The sequence below is a fragment of the Gobius niger genome (genome assembly GCF_951799975.1).
Source record: "Gobius niger genome assembly, chromosome: 16".
Taxonomy (NCBI): Eukaryota; Metazoa; Chordata; class Actinopteri; order Gobiiformes; family Gobiidae; genus Gobius; species Gobius niger.
This window is the reverse complement of record NC_136867.1, coordinates 24,616,379-24,639,136: the sequence shown is the minus strand read 5'-3', so window position 1 is coordinate 24,639,136 and position 22,758 is coordinate 24,616,379. Positions and strand designations below refer to the sequence as shown.

Below are 22,758 nucleotides of genomic sequence, written 5' to 3'. Positions count from 1 at the left end.
CCTGCAGTTAGCGGTTTAGTTAAACAATAGAGAAGGCTACGTTACACAGTGGATCATTGCTCAGACCGGCTCTGTGGACTCAAACGGCTCCACTGCACTGTTGCGAGACTGCTCGTGCAAAACAACAAATGCTTGTGTGTTTGAGGGAACACTTGATCACTCCCATGTGTGCATTTTTTTATGTTTTGCGAGAAGGCCACTTTGGGGAGTGTTATGCAACTTTAAGATGTGTAAAACCCAGAAACAGCCAATAAACAAATGAGCAAAGAGCAGAAAGAGAACAAGAGGGTGCGCCGCTGACTTCCTGTTCAGCCGGAGCGGTTTCCTGTGTCAACAAACGGGACACATGTACACATACAGTGACTTTAGATTTGTATTTCTTTGGGAATGGGACGGTTGCCACTTCAAATCCAGCCTTAGCATTTACTGTTCCTGATGTCAGAGAGTTGCCAGATTTCAGAAGAGAAACCAGCATCTAGACTCACAAAAAGAAGCCCAAAACACAAGTGACCTCAGAATTTACAGCCATCTAAGATACAATTCAAGTTTGTTTCTGTGCCATTTACACAAGCAATCACCTCTCAACAAACATCTTTAAAGTGAACAATTTAGGCACATTTTTTGCTCAAACATAGATAACACAATTATATTTAACATTTTGCTAAAGATTGTGCCCAGTTTTCTTTAGTTTGGCCATTTTAGTGATGTTTATAGTTTCACTTCCTTATTGGACACTGACAGGAAGTGACATAGATGGAGGCAAACTATTATAAACTGTTGCCGTGCCAACTGTGTTAAGTCAATGGGAAATGAGAGAAACTGATACAGAACTTTACCTTTATTTATGTCACTTCCTGTCAGAAAGAAAAATAACTTTTCTGCCCAACATTTCTGCATTCAAATTGCTGCTTCACTGAAATAAAATGATAATTATGCAACTGATGGTATCCTTCTGAATAAGTCATATTTTACAAGCGTTAAAACCTGTCATATGCACTTTAAAACAACTACACACACACAAAAGGCAACTATGAAAGAGGGAGTAGCTGATTGTCAAAAATTATAACTTCACAGTATTTCTTATATTAATGAACCATCATGAAATAGCTACAGCTTTGGCTATTACTGCAGCTGCTAAGTACAACTAGGCTATTAACATTACTCTTCTATAAACTGTACACATTGTGCAGTGCCATTAGAATCCAAACAGCCGTGGGCACTTTAGTACAACTCTTATCTCTCACAGAAGGATGTTTACATTTTAGCGGGGGTCAACAACACTCGCGCGCAACTCAAACTGTGATGTGAATATCGGAGTATTCAAATCATTCACAGTGATCTCCTGCATGCTTTCCCTAAACCCGGATCCAAACGATCCGTGCGTAAAAGGGGCATGAACCATCTCTTGCTGTTGCTCTTTGGTTCAGTTTCCCACAACTTCCACGCGTCCTCCGCTCAAGGCGCTATTATGAATAAGAGCAACGCGATGTTACAACATCAGGCAACAACCATTAACGCGGCGGTGTAACTTTTGCCAACATGACAAGCTTGTACGGTGACTGAATGAATGAATCGCTTACGCACACTTTACGCACAGTGCTTTTTTGGCCAACTTAACAAAAATAACGAGACTTACCGGCTGATCCACCGGCTATGATCTGGTGAGAAGCCTCCCGTAAGAGACTCTTCGGCTTGGGGCTTGACATCGCTGAGTCGTCGCTGTTCCTATCACCAAAACATGACAGGGTTTGAAGTTGTCGGCGCGTAAAGTGATAATATGAAGGATGCCATATAGAGCTTATCGCTGAATTTGATCGTCAAACCTGTTCCTGAAGAGTGCCCTTGCGGCTCGAAACGTGTCGAGGTGAAAGTTGTCGCGCTCCTGAAGTGGCAACAACCCACGCCGCAGTAGACAGCTGTGTGTCTCTCGTCTCTCCCCAAGAGTGAGCGGCAGAGGAGCTAGGCTAATGCTAACGCTACTGCTAAGGCTAGCTCTCAGAGAAGCTAGTGTGTGGAATCAATTAGCCTAGAAACGCCTCTTACTTTTGCTGATGTTGTAAATTCACCTCCCTCTGCATCACAAGGATGGGGAATGTCAACTTTGTCAGGGACAAATGATAAACTTTGACCCGTGGATCAATAGGGAAGTAAATAAGAACAGTGCTCCATTTGTTCACTTGCTTTAATAAATGTAAGCAGCGAATGACAATAACCAAATATGTCATGAGCGTCCCAAGATGCCGGAAGGTTTACATGTTCATTGACTTCCTGTTCCGCTACGTCCTACAAAATAAAGGACTATAGTACAATATTCCCTATCTCCCCCCGAGCCTTTAATACATTAACACAAAGGCTGATAATGAAAAACAGTGTGGCGGACCACAGTGCAACGCTAGCATGAAAGCGTATGGAGCAGAATGCACCGGAAACAACGTCCAACGTGAACACAAAGGCCACAAAATAACCCATAAAAGACTATCCCACAACATAGTCCTTATGCCAGATGGGCGTACCGGCCTTCCTGGCGGACCGGCGCAGATCCGTTGCCGGCGACCCGTTATGCGGCGAAGGGGTCAAAGGGGCCACAGAGACCGGAGGCGGAGTACACGGGATGTCCAGGGCTGGCACCGCAGGCACGAGGGGACCTGGCTGCAAACTGCACCGGGGAGAGCCCACAGGCGGCACATGACTGGGTGGCAACGGCGTCGAAGGAAGTGCTGGCGACGTGACAAGAGGCACCAAGTCATCATAGATCGATCGAGGAGGAAGCCGGTCATTATGGACCGGATAGAACTTGCGCAGGAATCTCCGGTTCCGAAGCGAGACCCGGCCCGACCCGTCAATCTTGATCACGTACTGGTCGTGCTGGCGCACCTCCACGACGCTGCCCGTCCTGTCCCATTTGTTGGGGTGAGGTCCCGTCTGGTTCTGTACACGGACAAAGTCCCCCACCGTGAGGGGTGGGAGTCGTTTGGTGTGCTCCGCCCAAGTAACAGCAGCGCGGATATGGCGTTTGCGGAGGGCTTCCTCTCGTGCTGCTAGTGTCTCACGCCATGTTTCATGCGGCCTGTACTTCCCGGGGGGAATTGGGATGAAATCGCGAATAGGGCGGCCGAATACGCATAACGCCGGAGATAGCTTTGTGTCAGGGTCCGGTGTATTACGGTATTGTAGTATCGCCCTCTGCACAGCATCGGTGTCAAGTTCGCCGTGCGGGCCAGTATTGTCAGTGATGAGCCGCTTCATCGTCTTCACCCCAATCTCTGCGCGGCAGTTGCTGTGAGGGAAGGCCACCGATGAAAGGCGATGGTGTACACCCCATCTGTGTAGGAAAGACCTGGTCTCAGTAGAGGTGAACTCAGGCCCCCCGTCCGATGCAAGTTCTTCAGGTGTCCCGTATGTGGCAAATGCGCGCCGTAGATGGCATATGAGGTCTGCGGCCCCACCCGTCGATCTCGAGACGATTGGCCAATTCGAGTAGCGGTCCACTATCACAAGGTAGTGCACGCCCCTGTGCATGAAAAAGTCTGAACACACGGCCTGGAAGGGGTAAACGGCCATGATAGGAGGGGTCGGCGGTGCCGCGGGCTGGGAGGGAGCCATTCGGTGACAGTGCTCGCAGTCATTTCGAGTGGCGGAGATGTCGGCCGACATGCCTGGCCAGAACACGGATGACTCAGCGCGAGCGGTCATCATGGACACACCCTGGTGGGCAGCGTGCAGGGCATTCAGTACCTCGCCGCGGAGTGAGGGAGGGATAACCACCCTGTCTTTGTACAGTACCACCCCATCAGCAGACGTAATGTCTTCGCGGTACTGGTGGAAGCTGCGAATGGCCACCGGCATTCCGGTTCTCGACTCGGGGAAGCCGTCCGCTGCCATCTCCTCCAGGGCAAGCATGTCGTCGTCGCTGCTGGTGGCCTCCTTGACGCGATCCCATGTCACAGACTGCAGTAATTCAAGCCCTGCAGCGCACCAGGAAAGGTCGCCCTCCTCAACATCGTCGTTCACAGGCCCTGTCAGTCGTATCAGGGATAGGACATCAGCATGTGTGCAGGGTGAGGGGTGGGTCACTATGGCGGCATTGTCATCCGGCAAATCCATAGGTGACGGGCACAGCATGCCAACCGGCCTGCGTGACATGGCATCCGCAGCCCTGTTCTTCATACCTGGTACATGTATGATGCGGAACCGGTAGCGCAGGGTCTTTTCCTTGAGGTTCCTGAGACGAGGGTTGGGTATGTCATCGAGTGCCCTGTCCCCAAGGAGTTTGAGTAACGGCTTGTGGTCGACAGCCACGATCAGGTCGCTGCAGCCCAACACGAAGTAGCGTGCCTTGTCCAAGGCATTAGCAACCGCGAGAGCTTCACCTTCCACGGGCGCGTATCTGGACTCTGCTGCGTGTGTAAACCTGCTGCCAACCAAGGTCACCTTCCAGCCATCAGCGCAGCAGAAGGGCCTGACCGGCACACATGGACAGTGCTTCTGGAACAGCCAGAAGCCGACACCTTCTTTCGACCAGTCTGTAGCAAGGCACGTCGACTTGGACTTGTCAAAGATGCGGACACCGTGCTCGATCTCCCGGACGATGGTTTCTTTCGACTCGCGGAAAATGTCCTCCAGCTCAGGAGACCACTCAAAGCGTACCTCATGTTGCAGGAGTTTCCGGAACGGTTGCATGCGTTCGGCCATACTGAAGGCGTAGGCCACCTGATTGACTAGTCCAAACCAGGACCTGACGTCTGTGACATTGCGTGGCCGTGGAAAGTCTCGGATCGCCTCCAGGTAACGGCTGCATGGGCGTACATCAGTCATGGTGATTGTGAAGCCAGCAAAGTCCACAGTGGGCGAAGCAAAGACAAACTTGTCAGGATTGAGGATGATGCCGTTCCTGCCACATACGTCCAGCCATTGTATCGCCTGGAAGTAGCTCTCCTCAATTGAATCTGCCCACAGTAGTGTGTCGTCCACACACTTGGTCTTGTTGCCGATGTCCGCAACCACCTCGTCATAGCGTCGTGAATAACCATCCCCCGACGCCAAGTATCCTTGTGGGGCCGAGAGGTACCGGTAGCGTCCCCAAGGGGTGATGAACGTCGTCTTGTGTCGGTCGTCCTCATGCAGTGGGACGCTGTGATAGCCATTCCAAGCGTCGAACACAGTCTTGCGTTTCCCACTGGGTACCTGTCTCGCCTGGTGGAAGGGGGACTGTGTGTGGTGGGTCTCACGGAGCGCATGCTTGTTCAGGGCTTGGAAGTCGACGGTGCGCCGTGGTGTGCCATTCTTTTTTGCACAGATCACCATGCGGTGACACCACGTCACTGGTGTGCCAACGGGCACCTCTTCCAGTACGCCGAGACGAACGTCCTGGTCAAGGCCTGCTTTCACCTCATCTTGCCAGTGTATGGCCACGGGAATGGGGGTGTGGCAGGCAACTGGTGTCGCATTCTCATTGAGCATGAGTCGAAGTGGTGGGCCGGACATTCTTGGCAGGGGCTGGTGGGGGCACGTGTTGAATGTGCTTTGAGCGTATAACTCCAGTAGGTGTTTCCGTAGAGCCTCCCTGTTAGCTTCCGTGGCCGGCATGGGGAGCGTGGTTGGCCTGGTTGGAGGCTCTCCGCGTCGCGGGCAGTCACATGGGTGTGAGGTCGCCAGGTTGACCTCCCCGAGCGTTGGGAACCTGTCTGAGATCATGCCCAGGTCTACACAGGCCGTACGAGAAAGGAATATACGGTCTGAGGTGTCAGTCACATATGCGATCTGGCGTGTCTCTAAGTTTCGGGCGTCGCTGCTCTTACCGGTGAACCTGACAACGGCGGCTCCGAGAATACGTATACCCTCATCGTTCGCGGCCTTCATGGTCATGGATACAGGAATAAGGTCTTCTGTACTTAGACCCAGCTGTTGGGCGACTTTGACACCGATTAGACAGCTCTGGCACCCTGTGTCAGCCATGGCAGGCAGGGTCACAGCACGGGTGCGTTTCTGAAGGTCGAGGCCCAGCGCTTTGTAATCCTCGCGTTCGATGGTGAGGGTGAGGTGGATGTATGGCTGTGGGTTTGATGGTCGCCTCGTCCACTTATCACACATATCATCGTACAAGTGGTGAGCGAGGGGAAGTGTGCGTATCTTGTCGCTGGTGCTGGTTGCAGTCAGTGTGCATAGCTCGACGAATGCGGCCGTCTGCTGTTCGGTGCACACCCCATCAGTCTCCTCAGGTGGGGGCCTAGATGAACGGCCACCTAAGCAGGCCTTGTCAAAGTGGTTCTGACGACTGCATTTTCGACATGTCTTGCCGTATGCGGGACATTCAGCGCGCCTGGTGCGCCACTGTGGTGTCTTGCCGTGGCCTGTCTCGCCGCAGTAAATGCACGTCCCCTCAAGCTTGACCTTAGATTTCTCTGTCCTGGCGCCCCCTCTGGTACGGATGTCCTGCTGCTTTCCTTGTCGATACGAGCTGCTGATCGCATCTGTGCTGTGGGGGCCAAGCAGCCGTGATGCTGAGCGCTTTCCCGACTCTTTAGCTTCGATGTATTCTATCATGTCCCTCAATGGCATATTCTGATTCTTCTCGCCAAGCAGATCAAGTTGTATCTCTTGGTCTGCTATGCCACGGGCGACCACATCGCACAGTATGTCCTCTGTAAAGTCATTGACTTGGTCACACCCCTCTTTGGTGCATTTCATCTTATATTTACATGTATCCGCCTGCCCTTTCAAGCGAGCGTAGAATGATCGGATGGGTTCTTCGTGTCCCTGTCGCATGTTAGACAGGGTCACTCGGGCTACCATTGTGTTCTCTGCACGCACGGCGAGTGCCCTCATGGCAGAGAGAACATCTTCTTCCTCACTGTCCACTAGGCTCCTGCCTGCTGCGCGGGTGAGGTCCTTTCTCAGATCCTCCTCACAGCACTCTAGCAGTTGTGTAACGATGTCAGACCCAATCAATTTAGTTCCCCTCTTGTATTCACTCCAGCGAGTTAGAAAGTATGACCAGGTCTCGGCCGTTCCTGCCATTGCTATAGAGGGGCGCTTGAGTTTCTCCATCTTAGCATTCACATGTGATTCCCTGGGGGCTGCAGCGTGCGTGGTCGCATGTATGTTCAGCATGGCTACCACTACTGTTATCTCCTCATGTGTTGCTACATAGTCACAGTTTTCAACAGGGCAATGCACGCTCATTTTTGGTCTCACAGTCTTATACTTTCTCTTCTTGTTTTTTTTTTTTTTTTTTTTGTGATGTGTTTACTCATTCAGGTTCCCGGGCGACGTTGCTCACTCGTGGTCCATTCATTTGTTTACCGGTGCTGCACTCTGACGTGGGCGATCTCTGCTCGGCTTTATCCGCATATTTGGTTATAAATAAGAACAGTGCTCCATTTGTTCACTTGCTTTAATAAATGTAAGCAGCGAATGACAATAACCAAATATGTCATGAGCGTCCCAAGATGCCGGAAGGTTTACATGTTCATTGACTTCCTGTTCCGCTACGTCCTACAAAATAAAGGACTATAGTACAATATTCCCTAGGAAGAGCAAAGTGCAACATTGAATATTTCATAATGAACATGATCCAATGTGATGCAATGAACAACGCCTATAAACATGCAACATTACTTTTTTTCGTCCGTGTATTTTAAGAGGAAAATAAATGAATAATGCAATAAAGAGATATTTTTTGGATAAGGATGAAGGGGAATCCTCTACCTGTGGAAGGGGGCGTGACTAATGTACCCAATGCACATTTGATTTTTTTTAAAGGTTGGCCTGAATGAACCCTTTCATCAGTCATGGCTATGAAAACAAATACTGCAGATTAATCCATGCTGCACTTAAATGGAAATTAAATGAATACGCTGCATTTATTGTTGCAATTTAAATTAAAATGGTCAGAATAGAATAGATGTTTATTGTCTGTCGAGCAGGGGCGGATCTAGAAAAAAAATCATGGGGTGGCGAGAAGGGCCAGGGATAATTTCTGGGGTGGCAACACATTTTACAATGTCAAATGTTTATAGGGGCGTACGCAAGTTTTGGTTGATCGCAAGGCCATTTTTAAATCACATCACATTAATACAGACCAAAATTAATGTATTTATTTATTAAATGAATCAGGCTTTGAAGATCTGGATTGCAACTAGTTCTTGAAACAATGCATTTATAAAGTGCCAGGTTGATGACTACACTAGAGTTTAGACAGACAAAACCTGGCTGACATCAATGGGGTGGCAGCTGGGGTGGCAAGACCTTTACGTGCCACCCCTCTAGATCCGCCCCTGCTGCCAAGGCAGAAATTCATCTTTTTCTCACCGACTCATAAAAATACAAGACCAGGACAATACAGACAGGTCCAGTAGAGAAATACAGGGAATACAAGTATATCACAGAGCAATTCAGTCCATTTCTGTGGGGATTGTGTTGAGGTCATGTTCATTTCTTAACTCCCACCTGAACCGAACACATTTTCTCCAGTTTGGCATTACCCAAATCTAAAAGCTTCTTGAAAAAAAGCATCAAAATAGAGACGAAACCACGCCATGAATAGCAACTTTGTTTTGCTGACACAAGAACATCATGGTCCAAATGGAACGTGCGTTGCGTCACCGGGATGAGGCAAGTGGCAGCGCTCTCTGGCACCTGACATTTGCACGGCCTATAATCAGCGAGCGACGTATGGTCACTCAACTTTTACCTAGTTTGGGGGAAACACATTGTGAAAATATCTCCACATTGTACGAGCTATCCGCTACACATGGGAGAATTTACAAGAATAAGTACTCCTTACTAGTTTGACCTCATCACCGTTACTTTTGAACAAAACAAAACTCGCCGTAATTTCGTACCATTCGTTTTTATTAAACCACAAATAGACATAACATTTCAAGCCTTTTAGTAAAAACAATATACAACATGTTATTACAAAAACAGTACCAACAAACTTTAAATTACATCAAGTCTTTGTAAATGTGTTAAATGGTCAAACAGCTTAAGTCAAATAAATAACTCCTATGGACAAAACAGTGGTTTGATCCAACAGTTCAAGTCATTACATGTTGTTAGCTTTAGTTTAAAAGGGTTATGTTTGTAAAAAATGACCGAGTGACAGCAGTGGTCCGATTTCACAGAGGTTTTATAAAAGTGCCATATCAAGAGGTGTAAAAACAGATGGATAATGGCTTATTGAGATTAATTCACTGTAAACAGATTACATATACAATGGTTTGATCATAATACAGACTTAAAGGGACTATACGGAGTTTAAAAATGTTAAATTATGTATTTTCCAGACCTGTTCACCACAACTGCCTCTAAAATCCTGCACTGTCACTCAAATTGGTGTTAATTCGGGTCTGAAGTGCCGTCATGCACAAGTTTAATATAGAAGGTGCAGTTACACGTGTGACCTGAGGTGGCAGTAGTGAGTGTCAAAGGACAAACTTGCATCTAGCCCCTTTAAGAAGAAAGATGGAGATTTTATTAACCTCTTACCCTCCGCCTGAACTCAGGGTGTTTTCTCTTGTTCAGCTTTACCCAAATCTAAGAGCTTCTTGAAAAAAGAAGACGAAAACACGCCAAGATAGCAACAATCACACAACAAAAACGTGATGAAAACAATAACGCGACAAAAACGCTTCAAATATGTGACAAAAATGTGGCGACAATACAACAAAAAAGTTTAGATCAGTTTTGTAGGTATTAGCTTTCAAATGAGACGTTATATTACTAATATTATTAAATGGGTAGAAATAACTGTGCAGATCTTTTTCTAACACAAGAACAACATGGTTGTGGTAGTTCAGCTTTACCCAAATCAAAAAGCTTCTTGGAGAAAAAGCTAAAAAAAAAAAAAAAGCATCAAAAGAGCAACAAAACAAGGCGACAAGAAATAAATGAAAAGTCTACAAAAAAGCAACAAAAACTCGACAAAACACTGAAAAAGTGACAACGCGAAGAAAAGTCTGACATCAGTTTTGTTGGTCTTAGCTTTCAAATGAGGCACTGCACTGACTTGTCGGCTGTGGTTAAGGCGGGGGTTAAGAGGTTAGATGGGATTCACCAAATGATCATAATGTTATGTTATAAAGTTGAGTTTAAGCCTGATTTAGATCAGTTCTAGCCATGAAAGTCTTCTTCAGACACAACTGAATTAAAAAAGGTAAAAAGATTAAGTCAAAACTAAACAACAAAGACTTTAGTAAGAAACATCTTATAAAGTTCTTAAAGTACAAGATACTCAGAAACGGTAGTGAAAATTGTAAAAAAAAAAAAAAAGTTAGAGCTTCTAAAACGTATCACTGAAACCTGATCAGCCAGTCTTTGTACCACTATTATTAAATATTTGGAAGTTGCAGAGACAAGCCACTCTTTTGTTAGAATAAATAATAAAGGTTACAAAGTCTGCTAAATCCACTTCTGAGCTTTTGGCGTTTTGTTGTTTTTGCTTTAAAAAGATCCATTATTGTAACTTATATAACGTGAAATGCCAAACCAAATGTGTCCAATGTCGATATCAAAACTGAAGTGTAGTAATATGTCCCCTTTACATGTACAGTACACACGTCTGCAGGACCTGTCTCTCAAGTGGAAAATACCCGCCTCCATAATCAACCATTGCCTTTTTAGTTTCTCCGAGCGGTTTCCTTCACAGTAGCGTGGGTCCCTTGGTGGTGTAGTTCATGGAGGGGAAGTGCGGGCTGTTTGCGTCCCAATGAGGGTGGTTCTGGTGCGGGGCGGAGGGCACCCCGGGGCTGCAGTGGTTTATGTAGCTCGCCATTAGCAACGTTAGCTCCAAAATCTGGGGGGGAAAAGACATAAAATATGTGATGTGCAAAAGATGTGCAAAACTGAGATAAATTTGGTCATTTCTAGAGATACTGTTGATTATATTTTCTCTATAAGCTTTTTAGAATTTGAATAGAGCTGATTTGTAAATGTTATGGCAGCATAACATGAACATTGTGTTTTTGTTTCTTTTCTGTCTTGTTTTAGCATTGATTTGGTTGTGGCCACACCGCCTTTGCTCTGCCTGATCCTGTCAGACCTTGGAAGCTTAGCAGGGAAGGGCCTGGTCGGTACTTGGATGGGAGACCATTTGGGACCAGGAAGCCTGGGTGAATGTAGTGAGTGGTTGGTGGTGGTCAGAGGAGCCGATGGTGCAGACTGGTTGCCTCGCTTCCGTCAGTCAACCCAGGGCAGCTCTGGCTACAACAGTAGCTTACCACCAGAGTGAATTAATGCAATGTAAAGCGGCTTTGAGTGTCCAGAAAAGCACTATATAAAACCGATACATTATTATTATTATTTTTTTTGGTTGTGTTTTTGTCATTTTTTGATGTTTTCTTCATTGCTTTATTGTCTTTCTTTTTGATGCTTTTTTGTCACATTTTCATCACTCTTTAGTTGTGTTTTTGTCACTTTTTTATTGAGTTATTGTGGCTTTTCCAGGACGTTTTAGTTGCTCTTTTATTGCCTCTTTGTCGCTTTTTTGTTGCTTCTTTGTCTTCTTCTGTTGTATTTTCATCCTTGTTTTTGTTTCAAGAAGTATTTAGATTTGGGCAAAGCCAAACTGGAGAAAATGTGCTCGGTTCAGGTGGGGGTTGAGAGGTTAAAGTGAGTCCGCCCACAACTAGGCTTCAGGGGAGCAGAGAAACATAACAGTGAAAATCGGTCACAAGTTTGTACCTATTTTATATATTTTATGTTGTAGATTTTTGCTTATCATTTCGGAATCATAAAATCCTCTAATTACATTACTTAATATATCAGAGCCAACCCCTTCATATCAGTATAAGTATCAGACTCCTAGTTTTTCATACAAAACATAGTGTAAATCCTTATTCTAAATGTCTCCTACCTTTGGTTTGGCCATAGTAAAGACCAGTTTCTCCACACTCTTCTTCCCGACTCCAGGCTCCTTCTGCTGAGTGGTCACCAACATGAAGTCCTCCTTACAGCCTCCGAACGTGATCACGCAGTGGTACGGGTACGTCACCAGGGGGTGCTGTGGAGCGAAACAATATCAGGGTCACAGAAGATACATGGATGTGTGATTGTGCAACTTTGTGTCCCCAAAAGTAACTAAAACAAGACTAATCACATGTATCTCATTATCGAGCAAAAATGTGGAGGGTGTTTCCTCACCATGGTCAAGTCGAGCACACACAGCCCGTCTTCGTTGACAGCCAGCCAGACCTGAGTCTGCTCCACTGCAGAGGGAGGCACCGGCTGCAAACAACAACGTGATTTAAAGTAATTTGAGATTCAGGTTTGTGAGGGAGAAACAAGTTACAGCACAATGCTCTGATGACAAATTACTCAAAGGCTGAACAGGGGATTGTTGGTAATGTGAGGAGATATTTGCTTTTGGATTAGTCGAAGAACAGAGACACCCATGTTACCTAAGTTCAAGCACTACAATGAATAGACAGTTTTGTTTTTTTTGCTTTCTTCATCGCTTCTTTTCCTTGCTTTTTCACACGTTTTTATCATGTTTTTGTCACTTTTTAAGTTTAGTTTAGTTGAGGCTATATCCACACAAAGACAAAACGCTTATGTTTTCAGAAACTTTCTTTGTAAGCACGAAGCCAGCTCAGGAAATGGGAGCGTCCACATGGGTCGACTAAGGTCTGTGAAAACAGCGCAATTCCTCTTCCAGGCCTGTGTGAGGCGCTGTGACGCTAACAGAAGAGATGAGGAGGAGAGTTTACTCTTCTGACGTAACGGGACTAAAGCAGAAAAACCTGTCAGTGACTTTTGCTGTCAGTCCAAAAACACAGACTGACTCGGCCGTGTTTTTCTACTTGTCACCTGTGGCTTGTGGACTGCAGTGGAGCAAAGAGGAGCGGAGTAAAACCATCATTGATCCATTAGTAAAACTCATTATAAGCTCAGTAGATTATGGATAACAGACGCCACTCTGGAGCTGTGATGTCATTGTTTTAGTAAAAGTTGTGGAGACGTTTTTACAACGGCCCCACGTAAACAGCGTTTTGAGATCTTTCCACTCTGGGACCTAGTTTAGAAAATGTTCTTTTACGTGTGGACGATACACTGGATTGATAAAATATCTTTGCGTTTGGTCTTCAGCTTGACTTTGTGTGGACAGGGCCTTAGTTTAGTTAAGTCACAAAAATATAGGCAGACATCAGAAAAACATTAAACAAAGAGTGTCCTCTTACATTAAAGCCAAGCACTTTACAAAAACTTAGCCAAATAAAATGGCTTGTACTTGAACAAATACTTAAGCCTTTCCTCATCTGACAGTTCAAACAAATGTGTAGCTCCATCAGACAGTTTACAGAAGAATTGCCTTCTCAGGTCATAATAGAAAGGACAATAAAACACGAAATAAAATTCATTCATGTTGCTTTTTTTATTGCGTTATTGTTGCTTCTGGCATGTTTTTGTTGCTCTTTTTGTGGCTCTTCTTTTTCTTTTTCATCACTTTTAAATCATGTTTTGGTCGCATGTTTATTGTGTTTTTGTTGCTCTTTTCTTGTGGGGAGGTTGTTGTATTTTCATCCTCGTTTTCGGCGCTTTTTAATTAGATTTTTCCATAAGGCCTTATTGGAGAAATGATATTTAAAGCATGTTGCACTGCTCGGATAATGCAGTTTTGTGATTTGCTAATTGCAACCATACATATTGCAATTTTGAGTGTGTCCGTGTCCTTTTCCTCTCCCAAGGTGATTCAGAACAACAGCCAGCTCACTTAAAGCTGCTTAACACACTGCTGAAAGGCCATTATTCAAATGTCTCCATACCTTTGCAGAGAAGAGCTTGGCGCCGAACAGTGGCCACTTGCGCGCCACAGTGAGGTAAATGCGCACACACTCGGCTCCACTGCAGCCGTGGAGTATCGACCATTTCGACGCCAGACGCTCTGTCAGGTCTCTGAGGGGACAGAGAGAGGGGAGAAAGGTTCACATAATACTTTTCTGCTTACGTTTATGATAAGAAATTTGCAGTTTGGACATGAAGAATATTTGTGCGTATTTGACCTTGTAGTGACCAAGCAGCTGTATGAGTGGTCAGCATGGAGCCTTTACTTTTAATCACTGTGGTTTCTAGGACACTCCAGGATCGATTGTTTGGAAGGTTTTCACTGACAATGGACCCTCTCTCCTGAAAACCTACAAAACAATTGATCCTGGAGTGTAAAGGCGTCATGCTGATCACTCATACAGCTGCTGGGTCTTTACAAGGTCAAATACACACAAATATCAACTTTTTGCGCCTTTAAGCTTACTTAAATAATTGTTTTATTAAAAACATAAACATAAAGGTCATTTTTAAACATAATTTCTTTTTATATCCTCGTGTAGAGAGTTTTTGAGCGCTCAGCACCAATTCGTCAGAATCTGACTAATATTGTTACTTATTTTTTGTCATTTTATATTGAAACTAAGACAAATTTTCCCATATTTGAGCATCAAAATCTAATTAATGGATGGAAAACGTCATAAAAGAAGCATTGTAAAATGTGAGTTTTATCTATTTTTTACATTGATATTAAAACCAAGATGTTATGGGAGAAAACTAGCAAAAAATCTCAAGAACTCCAATGTTTTCACCTGCCATGTCTCACCTTATTACACCATTAAGCCACATGACATTTTAACAAACTTTCATAACATGAAGTTTTGAGATCCGGACATGTGTCACAGCTCAACTCCAGTCGAATAGGTGAAGTATTAACTAAAGGATAAGAGGTCAGACGCAGATTTGCTTCCAGAAATGAAAAACAAACTGTACCTGAGTTGCTCCGTGTTGAGGTTCTGCCTGTATCTTTTGGGGTAAAACTTCTCCAGGGCCTGGATCAGAATCAGCTGAGACTTGGGGGGAGGAGAACCAGAGGGCGACACCGGGGGGCGCTCTAAGTCCCCGTGTTCAACCTACAACAGGCACAAGGTCGGTCGGAAAATCCACTTTAGTGTTTTAATCATTCATTTACATTTACATGGTGCAGTGACTGACTTGTGCCATGAGGGCGGCGACCTCCATGGCCAGCTCCTTGTTGACCGGGAAGTGTCCTTGCTGGACCTCGTCGTTCACCTGAAACGCCAGGAGGAGGCGCTCTCGCTCCATCTCCCCTTTAACCTGGGAGCGAAAGCACAGCCTGGACACAAACAGAAGAGGAGTTTCTCAATAAGCCCATCACAAACCCCGAAACAAGCTTTAGTCATTCTATTTTGTTCAAATAATCCAATTAACTGCTATTTAATGGTGAGACACTGCAGGTGAATAGGGAAAAAGATTACATTTATAGAAATCAATTTGAAACTTTTGCTGAACATTACTGATATAAATATGAGAAAAAAATGTATTGAAAGATCCATCCATCCATTTTTTTCCACTTTATCCGGGGCAGGGTCGCGGGGGCAGCAGTCTCAGCAGAGATGCCCAGACTTCCCGGTCCACACACACCTCCTCCAGCTGTTCTGGGGGGACCCCGAGGCCGCACATAGTCCCACCACCGTGTCCTGGGTCTTCCACGAGGCCTTGTCCCACTAGGACATGCCTGGAACACCTCCCGCGGGAAGCGACCAGGAGGCATCCGGAACAGATGCCCAAGCCACCTCAGCTGCTCCTTTCGACGTGAAGGAGCAGCGACTCTACTCCGAGCTCCTCCCGGGTGACTGAGCTCCTCACCCGATCTCAGAGGGTGCGCCTGCCACCCTGCGAAGGAAACTAATTTCGGCCGCTTGTATTCACGATCTTGTCCTTTCGGTCATTACCCAAATCTCATGACCATAGGTGAGGGTGGGAACGTAGATCGATCGGTAAATCGAGAGCTTTGCCCCGACTCAGCTCCCTCTTCACCACGACAGACCGATACAGCGACCGCATCACTGCTGACGCCGCACCGATCCAGTATTGAAAGATTTCTGTCGTTTGATGTTTTCATATCAAAATGAGGCATTTTGTGCTTAAAAATGGCCAGCGATGAAAGCTAAATAGACCCAGGTTTGAATGTATGGTTTTATTTTGTACATATTAATGCAAAAAAAAAATTCAGAGGGGATTTTAGTTTTTTAACTCTCAACCCCTGCCTTAACCGAGATTAAAACATCTCTCTGAAAAACACGTCAAAATCTTGTTAAGACTGGAAGTTTTGCCACAGTTAAGTTCATGACTTCTCCTACCTGTTCTTGTACGTTAACCGGACGATGCGCGTTCCCTCGTTCTTCCCTGGACACAGCTCCTTCAAAGCCTGTTCCCATTTGGAAATAACATCGCAGATCTGGAACCGCCCCGGACACAACAACAGTCAATGAAATGTCCAACAACCACGTGAGATGGTTAATGATTTGGTTCCTGCCGTGTGTTGTTGTACCTTCGCGCTGGGCTGCAGACAGTGCTCCAGCTCCTTCCCCGACGGGTCGTCCGTGAACAGGGAGAATCCCGACAGATGGGGCTTCCTCATGCAGATCCTCTGGTTCAAAGTGTTCAGGAACTCCTCCACCGTGGTCGACCCGTCAAAGCCCACCACCTGCAGAGGAAAGAGAACGCTACTTAGAATGGTACGTACTACTTACAACACAATATTAATATACTTTCATGCACATCTAGGAACAAGTAAAACTGTCTTGAAATAAGTGCATTTTCCCATGATTTCCTTAAGTAATTTCATGAAATCTGGGACAAGATTCTTTACACTTCAATCTTAAACAAAAACAACAATTGAATTTCAAATACATTACGATTTTTGAGGGAATGTTGAGGGTGATAAGACCATTTTTTAATTGAAGTGTAAATAATTTAAATTAGCAGCTCAAATCATGGGCGAACGCTGCCTGGCCAGTCGTCCATTCCTGCTTTTTGTATCTGTTCAAAAACAGGACCAATTAAAAATCTCGAAAAGTTTTGTATTGATCCAATTAACCCGCTAGTAAAATGTTTTCTTAAATGAACTTAACAAATGTACCTGTGTTGATTTTGATGCTTCATCTTCTCTAAGAGGACTTTCTTTTTTTGTTTAAAAGGTTCTTTTAGAAAGACACTTGGTAAAAGAACCTTTTAAACAATTGTTGAAACACAAAGACATACTGAATGTAATAAAAGAAGGACTTTCTTCTTGTTGCCGTTTATCGAAAATATTGATTGACATTGCTTGAAAAAGCCATTGCGCATTTGTGTTGAATTCTCCTAAGTTTAAAATCTGAATGAGTCGTTGTATATTTAGTTATTGTATCAAAAACAACACTAATGCCGCTTGCATCATACCCATCATACCCTGGCTTTCTCTGACTGGTTAATCCGCTTGTCAATCACAGCCATCAGGAACTCAAAGAAATCACCCCTGATCCAAGACACATCTTTGTAAAGAATATATATTGATAATTTATTCTAGAGTTGATCATCTTGACGGCCATAGACTTTAATCCTAGTGAAGTTGCATCCTTTTTTGGACCTATAGATCCTGTTTAGGCCAGAGTTAAGTATAAATGCACCATCCGTTCAAAGGTTTCAGTTAAAGCTGTGCCCTGGACTGTTTTTTCCCACAAATACAGTTCTCTCTACTCTGAGATAGATAAGTAGATTAATTTGAATGTGAAGGATTGAAAGCTGCAGACTCTGACCTGGTAGGTGTTGTTCATGAAGTGCACGGGGATGCTGAAGGGCAGAGAGTGGTGGTACGGGTTTCTCAGTAAAATGGACACGATCTCCATTCGGGACGGTTTGGCCCCTCGCTCGCCGTTCTGCAGAGTCCGCTCCAAAGTTCTCTGACAGTAAACCGCGTACTTCCCCACCTCGCTCCTGCAAAGGGGAGTCACAACATCAATGACATTAGAAAAGTGATATTATAGTTCTAAGAAGAGATGGTTATTTTTAACTACTTCATAGACTACTTACTTTTATAGACTTTAATGCAAAAACTTATATGAAAATAGCTACTTTTTATTTGAAAATATGAATATTTCACCCTAGACAATGATTAAACAAAACTTATGGCACTTAAAGAGGGGATATTATGCTTTTTTCAATCACATAGCACCAGACTATAGCACACTACAATGATGACCAAACCTTCTGTTGGTCTGTAAATGCAGTAAATTAGAATAACTGCCTCGTATAAAATTGCTTTCTTAAAATGGCTGTAGCGAATGTCTTGAAATAGGCCTCTGTCTCTTTAAGAACCTCTGACCCTTTCCGACACGCCCCCTTCACACGCTGTCTGTGGCATCAGTGGGGAGGGGGTTCTGCTGAGGAGCAGTGGGTGGTTACTCGGCTGGTGACGAAAGCTCGGAGGCGTCTCCAGGAGGTGGGGGCGTTCCTAGGAGGACTCAGGCAAAGCTATCCCTAAAATGGCTGCCATCAGAGTTTATACAGATTACTCAATAATACGTGAATGTGCCAAGGCAACACTTCAGGCATGTTTTTAATGAGGGAATGACATAATGACATGATGTAAAGCTTGAAAAAGTCTATTTTGCATACCCCCCCTTTAAATAAACACAAGTCAAAATTCCTCAGATGAGAGTCCAATGTTTATATTTACTCTCTAGTTGTGTGTGAATAATGTGTCTGATTTGCTTCAAGAAAATCCTTATTTAGAGCCAAACTTTCTTCCAATGAGAAAAAGAACATCCAGTATCTCCAGTGTAACTTCATTTGAAACAGGAACAAAAGAAAATGTTCGTCAAAGGATACTGAACAACTCCTCAACTCCAAATACTACTCCAAGTCAAGATCTGAAACTCCCTGAAGATTAGCTGGAGATAGTGTTGTAACTTTAATATTGCATGAGTGTTTAAGCTGCGCTCACCGAGGGTCCGCGTGGCGCTGTAGGTGCTGCCTGAGGTACCAGAGGAAATGCTGCTGAGGAAGAAACAGAGCCACGCACAAAGACAACAGCTGCCAGCACTGCGGACGAGAGAAAATATCAACTCAGTTTGAAATACAGCACAGTCAACTGCAGAGTGTTTTATTATGGGTTTGCTCGAAAATAAGGATTCAGATTCAATTTCTCTTACTACAGGTTAAAAAATGCTTATACCTATTTAACCTCTTAACTCCCGCCTCAACCAAGTGCATTTTCTCCAGTTGAACTCCACTCAGGTTACAGACTCATTTGAAAGCTAAGACCTTCACACTCATCTAAACTGATCTGTTTCCTCGCGTTGTTGCCGCCACTTGATCGACCTTTTATTACATTTTTTTGATGCATTTGCGTCACGCTTTTGCCACTTTTTCCTCACTTATTTGACACATTTTTGCCCCACTTTTGCTGCATTTTCAACCATGAATTCAACATTTTACAGTAGCGATTCTCAAACGTTTCATATCAAGGACCAACTCATCAAATATTTGGCTTTCCAGGACTATACCATAACCAAACCTGGACTGAACCAAGTCTAAAACGGGTCTAAAAGCGATTTAAATCTGAACTTAATCTTGGTTAAACAGATGAAGATTAATTAAGGCGAGACAATACATTGAAACTTTTCCTCTCGATTATTTGACATTAAGGGTGTCTGTACAAGTTTGATTGTAATAATTATGATAAAAATGTATGGTAAGCTTAAATCAATGGTTTCATATAAAAATAAGGCTGTTTGTATTTAAAAACTGGCCAAAATTGAGGGTGACCAGATGTTCCAGCTTAAAAATTGTGTCCCAGCAATTTGGGAATTTGCTGCACAGGTTCCACACATTGTCTGCCTTTTCCCGTGATTAATAATTATTGTAGTAATGACATTCAGCATTGAGGATATAGTAGTTGAGATTGTTAATTGGTTTATACTTTGTACTTGATATTAAAGGTGACCCAAAAACATTTATTTTCAAGCAAAGTGTGTTATGTTGGAGATTATATTGGCCAAAAAGAGACTGTGTAGAACTGGGACAAATCAATAGTTTTGGAGAAATCTATTGGGATGTGGGACAAAGTGACTCCAAACTGGGACTGTCTCAGGTAAACTGGGACATCTGGTCACCCTACAAAAACTGGTCCAAAATCTGGCTCTGAGCAGCACCAGAAGACGTCCATCAGCAGCGGTGCATGTACCTGTGTGAGCGAGTAGTTGTGCGGCGTCCGTCGGTTGGTCTGTTTGATGAGCTGACAGTAGATCTCGTTCTGCAGCTCCGAGTGAGTCAGACACACCTGCAGGGCATTCTGGGCCAGAGAGGTGTGATAGTCCACGGAGGGGGACTCCACCAGGACGTTTATGAACAGCTGACAGGACTGAGGGGAGAGTAAGAGACAGGGAGAGGTTACGCTGTGTCGTGTTTGTGCAAAGACAGCAGAGGAAAGGAAAGTGAGGAGACATTACTGGGCAGTTTTGGGAATAATATGTAATTGTGTTTTTTCTGAAAAGTTTAAACTGCACAGTAGTATCAACGGTATGAAGATACAGTAGAAATAACATTATTACTGTGGAAAACAAGTGAATTTATACATTGTTTTCATATGCTTGAACAAAACTTCTGACCATGTTTCCAGATAATGTGCCAATTATATTACAATGAAATGAAGAAGAATGACGAGTGTGTCCTGTTTCCATGAGTAATTACAGAGATGATACAATTTTGTTACGATACAAAACGTTTCCCGATACAGAGGGCCCGATACGATATTGCAACATATTGCGATACATGTCATTATAACGAACTGCAATACTTTACCCTGAAGGAATTGAATAAGCACAAGTTAAATTTCCAAAGGTTATATTAAATATAAATCATGGACGTTGAGCAAAACATTTTGAAAACTGAAAATTTTGTTTAAAACAAAGTGCGGCCCGGGGGCGGCGCTCAGACCAATTTTTGTGTGGCCCTCAGGCTTCTTGTTAAATTGACATTTTATTGTGGGAAAGAGCTGGTTTTAAAGAACTTGTTTATCTTACTGAATCCTTTGCGTAGTCCCTCTGGGGGTAACACAAGTGTTAATGGGGTGACTGGGGGGTCTTTCATCTCCCCCTGGTGTCTCTGGCCAGAAAACTACCCTTGCAACTTCCCTGCCTCCGGCTCGGAGGCGCAATACACACCAATGGAATCACGAAGGCTAACAGGCAAAGCTAACTACGGGCTAGCACCACTTTAGAAGTATTTACTGCCAAGATTGAGTGAAATAAAATATCTCCATTGTGTAAATGAGTTGTGGCACAATGTACAATATCCCTCTCCCATTTGTCTTTTTGGTCAGCATAGTATTTACTCTCACGGACAATAATGAGTAAAAAAAACGTAACATGCTACGACACCTGCAGTGGCAGCTATGGCCTCTAGGGGCATGAGTTGCTTCTGCTGTTCTGCTTTAAGGTTCCAAGTCTAAATAAAGGGATACAGGTTAAAATTCTGACTCTGGTGTGAACCAAACAGCACCCAAACTGGTATTAACCAAATCAACCTAAAGGGATATTTCAGGATTTTTGACATAGGGCCTCATTTCCTTGTTATCCAGAGTGTTGCTGATTTCTGGAGATATTTTGTTTGTAATTTATGCAGTTCTTATATTTGAAGAGTTTCGTGGCGCTAGGCTAGCGCATTTCTACGGTATGAGCTACACTGCATTAAAAACAGTCTGACCCGCTCCACAGAGCACCTGAGGCAAATCACTTATAACACCAGACTAACCATATAAATGTCTGTGTCGATAGAATAATATTAACCTTTTTGCATTTAAATAACTTATATTTGAGCAGCATCAGCTTTGTGCTTTTATAAGCTACGAAGCGGCGGAGGGATCTGCTAGAAAATAGTCCCTCAAAATGCGATCATTCATGTGATGCAAGGTCAGATATATTCCAAAAATGATTCTATGGACACAGACATTTATATGGTTAGTCTGGTGTTATAAGTGATTTGCCTCAGGTGCTCTGTGGAGTGTGTAAGACTGTTTTTAATGCAGTGTAGCCGATACCATAGAAATGCGCTAGCCTAGCACAAGCCTAGCGCTACGTAACTCTTCAAATATAAGAACTGCATGCATTACAAAAAAAATATCTCCAGAAATCAACAACACTCGATAACTAGGAACTGAAACCCTATGTCAAAAATCCTGAAATATCCCTTTAAAGTCAGAAACATTTGTATCATTTTTTGTCGTCTTGTATCTAAATCGTGATAGTGTGCTGAAAATACACCTAATTTACGACCAAACCAACAAAGCTCTAGAGTCGAGGCGTTAAAAGCTGCTTCATTAATCATTGTTCCTTCAAAACGACACGGGGCGGATAGGTCTCATCACTCTCCCCCTGAACAGTCCTCCTCTGTCCAAGCCGGGCCGGTCAAAGAGAAAAACACGTATCCTCCTATAGCTCTCATGGGAACAGTTCTGCGGAGCATGAAAAGGAGGGTCTGAGTGGGCACATGAAAGACTGGAAAAACTATACAACTTTCTTTTTTTTTTTAACAATGTTACAAAAGCCCTTTCTCCTCTCATCCTCCTCCTCTTGTCCTGCTGCTTTGATGTCCACTCCAGCGGTGATTCTCACACTTTTGAGAACAAGGAGTTTTGTAATTACATATCTATTGCAATTTTTGGACTAGAAATAATAGATAAAAATCCATGTTTATGTTTGCTGTGCATTGTCTTCTGCTTTATCCAAGGCCATGTGAAATGAAAACAGTCTAACATTACAGATTCTGATTCTCACCTGTAGAAGCCGAAGGAGCAGCGGTTCCACAGTTTAAGTCCAAACATGGCCAGGAGCCTGATCTAAAGCGATGCACTAATGCCCTCCCTCACACCCCTGACCTCCGAAGTTCGTCTTCAGTTTTAATGGCCTGTTTTCACACCGAGCCTGAACCATC

At 44.2% G+C, this 22,758-nt stretch overlaps 2 protein-coding genes across 2 annotated transcripts in view; both read right to left on the bottom strand.

Annotated features, from left to right (window-relative positions):
* The window catches only part of slc25a21 (solute carrier family 25 member 21), a 180,787-nt gene extending 178,645 nt beyond the window's left edge, over positions 1-2,142 (bottom strand). Inside the window, exons 1-2 of the mRNA XM_079573564.1 lie at positions 1,824-2,142; positions 1,637-1,725 (exon numbers count right to left, since the gene is read on the bottom strand). Coding sequence (XP_079429690.1) covers positions 1,637-1,706 — 70 coding nt within the window. The 5' untranslated portion in view covers positions 1,707-1,725; positions 1,824-2,142. The remainder of the gene's footprint in view (positions 1-1,636; positions 1,726-1,823) is intronic.
* Positions 2,143-10,290: 8,148 nt separating this feature from the next.
* plekhh1 (pleckstrin homology domain containing, family H (with MyTH4 domain) member 1) overlaps positions 10,291-22,758 on the bottom strand; it is a 59,680-nt gene continuing 47,212 nt past the window's right edge. The window contains exons 20-30 of the mRNA XM_079573368.1: positions 20,012-20,188; positions 18,770-18,867; positions 17,583-17,760; positions 16,337-16,492; positions 16,146-16,243; positions 14,977-15,118; positions 14,755-14,894; positions 13,764-13,893; positions 12,142-12,225; positions 11,855-12,001; positions 10,291-10,795 (exon numbers count right to left, since the gene is read on the bottom strand). Of these exons, the coding sequence (XP_079429494.1) occupies positions 10,643-10,795; positions 11,855-12,001; positions 12,142-12,225; positions 13,764-13,893; positions 14,755-14,894; positions 14,977-15,118; positions 16,146-16,243; positions 16,337-16,492; positions 17,583-17,760; positions 18,770-18,867; positions 20,012-20,188 (1,503 nt within the window). The 3' untranslated portion in view covers positions 10,291-10,642. The remainder of the gene's footprint in view (positions 10,796-11,854; positions 12,002-12,141; positions 12,226-13,763; positions 13,894-14,754; positions 14,895-14,976; positions 15,119-16,145; positions 16,244-16,336; positions 16,493-17,582; positions 17,761-18,769; positions 18,868-20,011; positions 20,189-22,758) is intronic.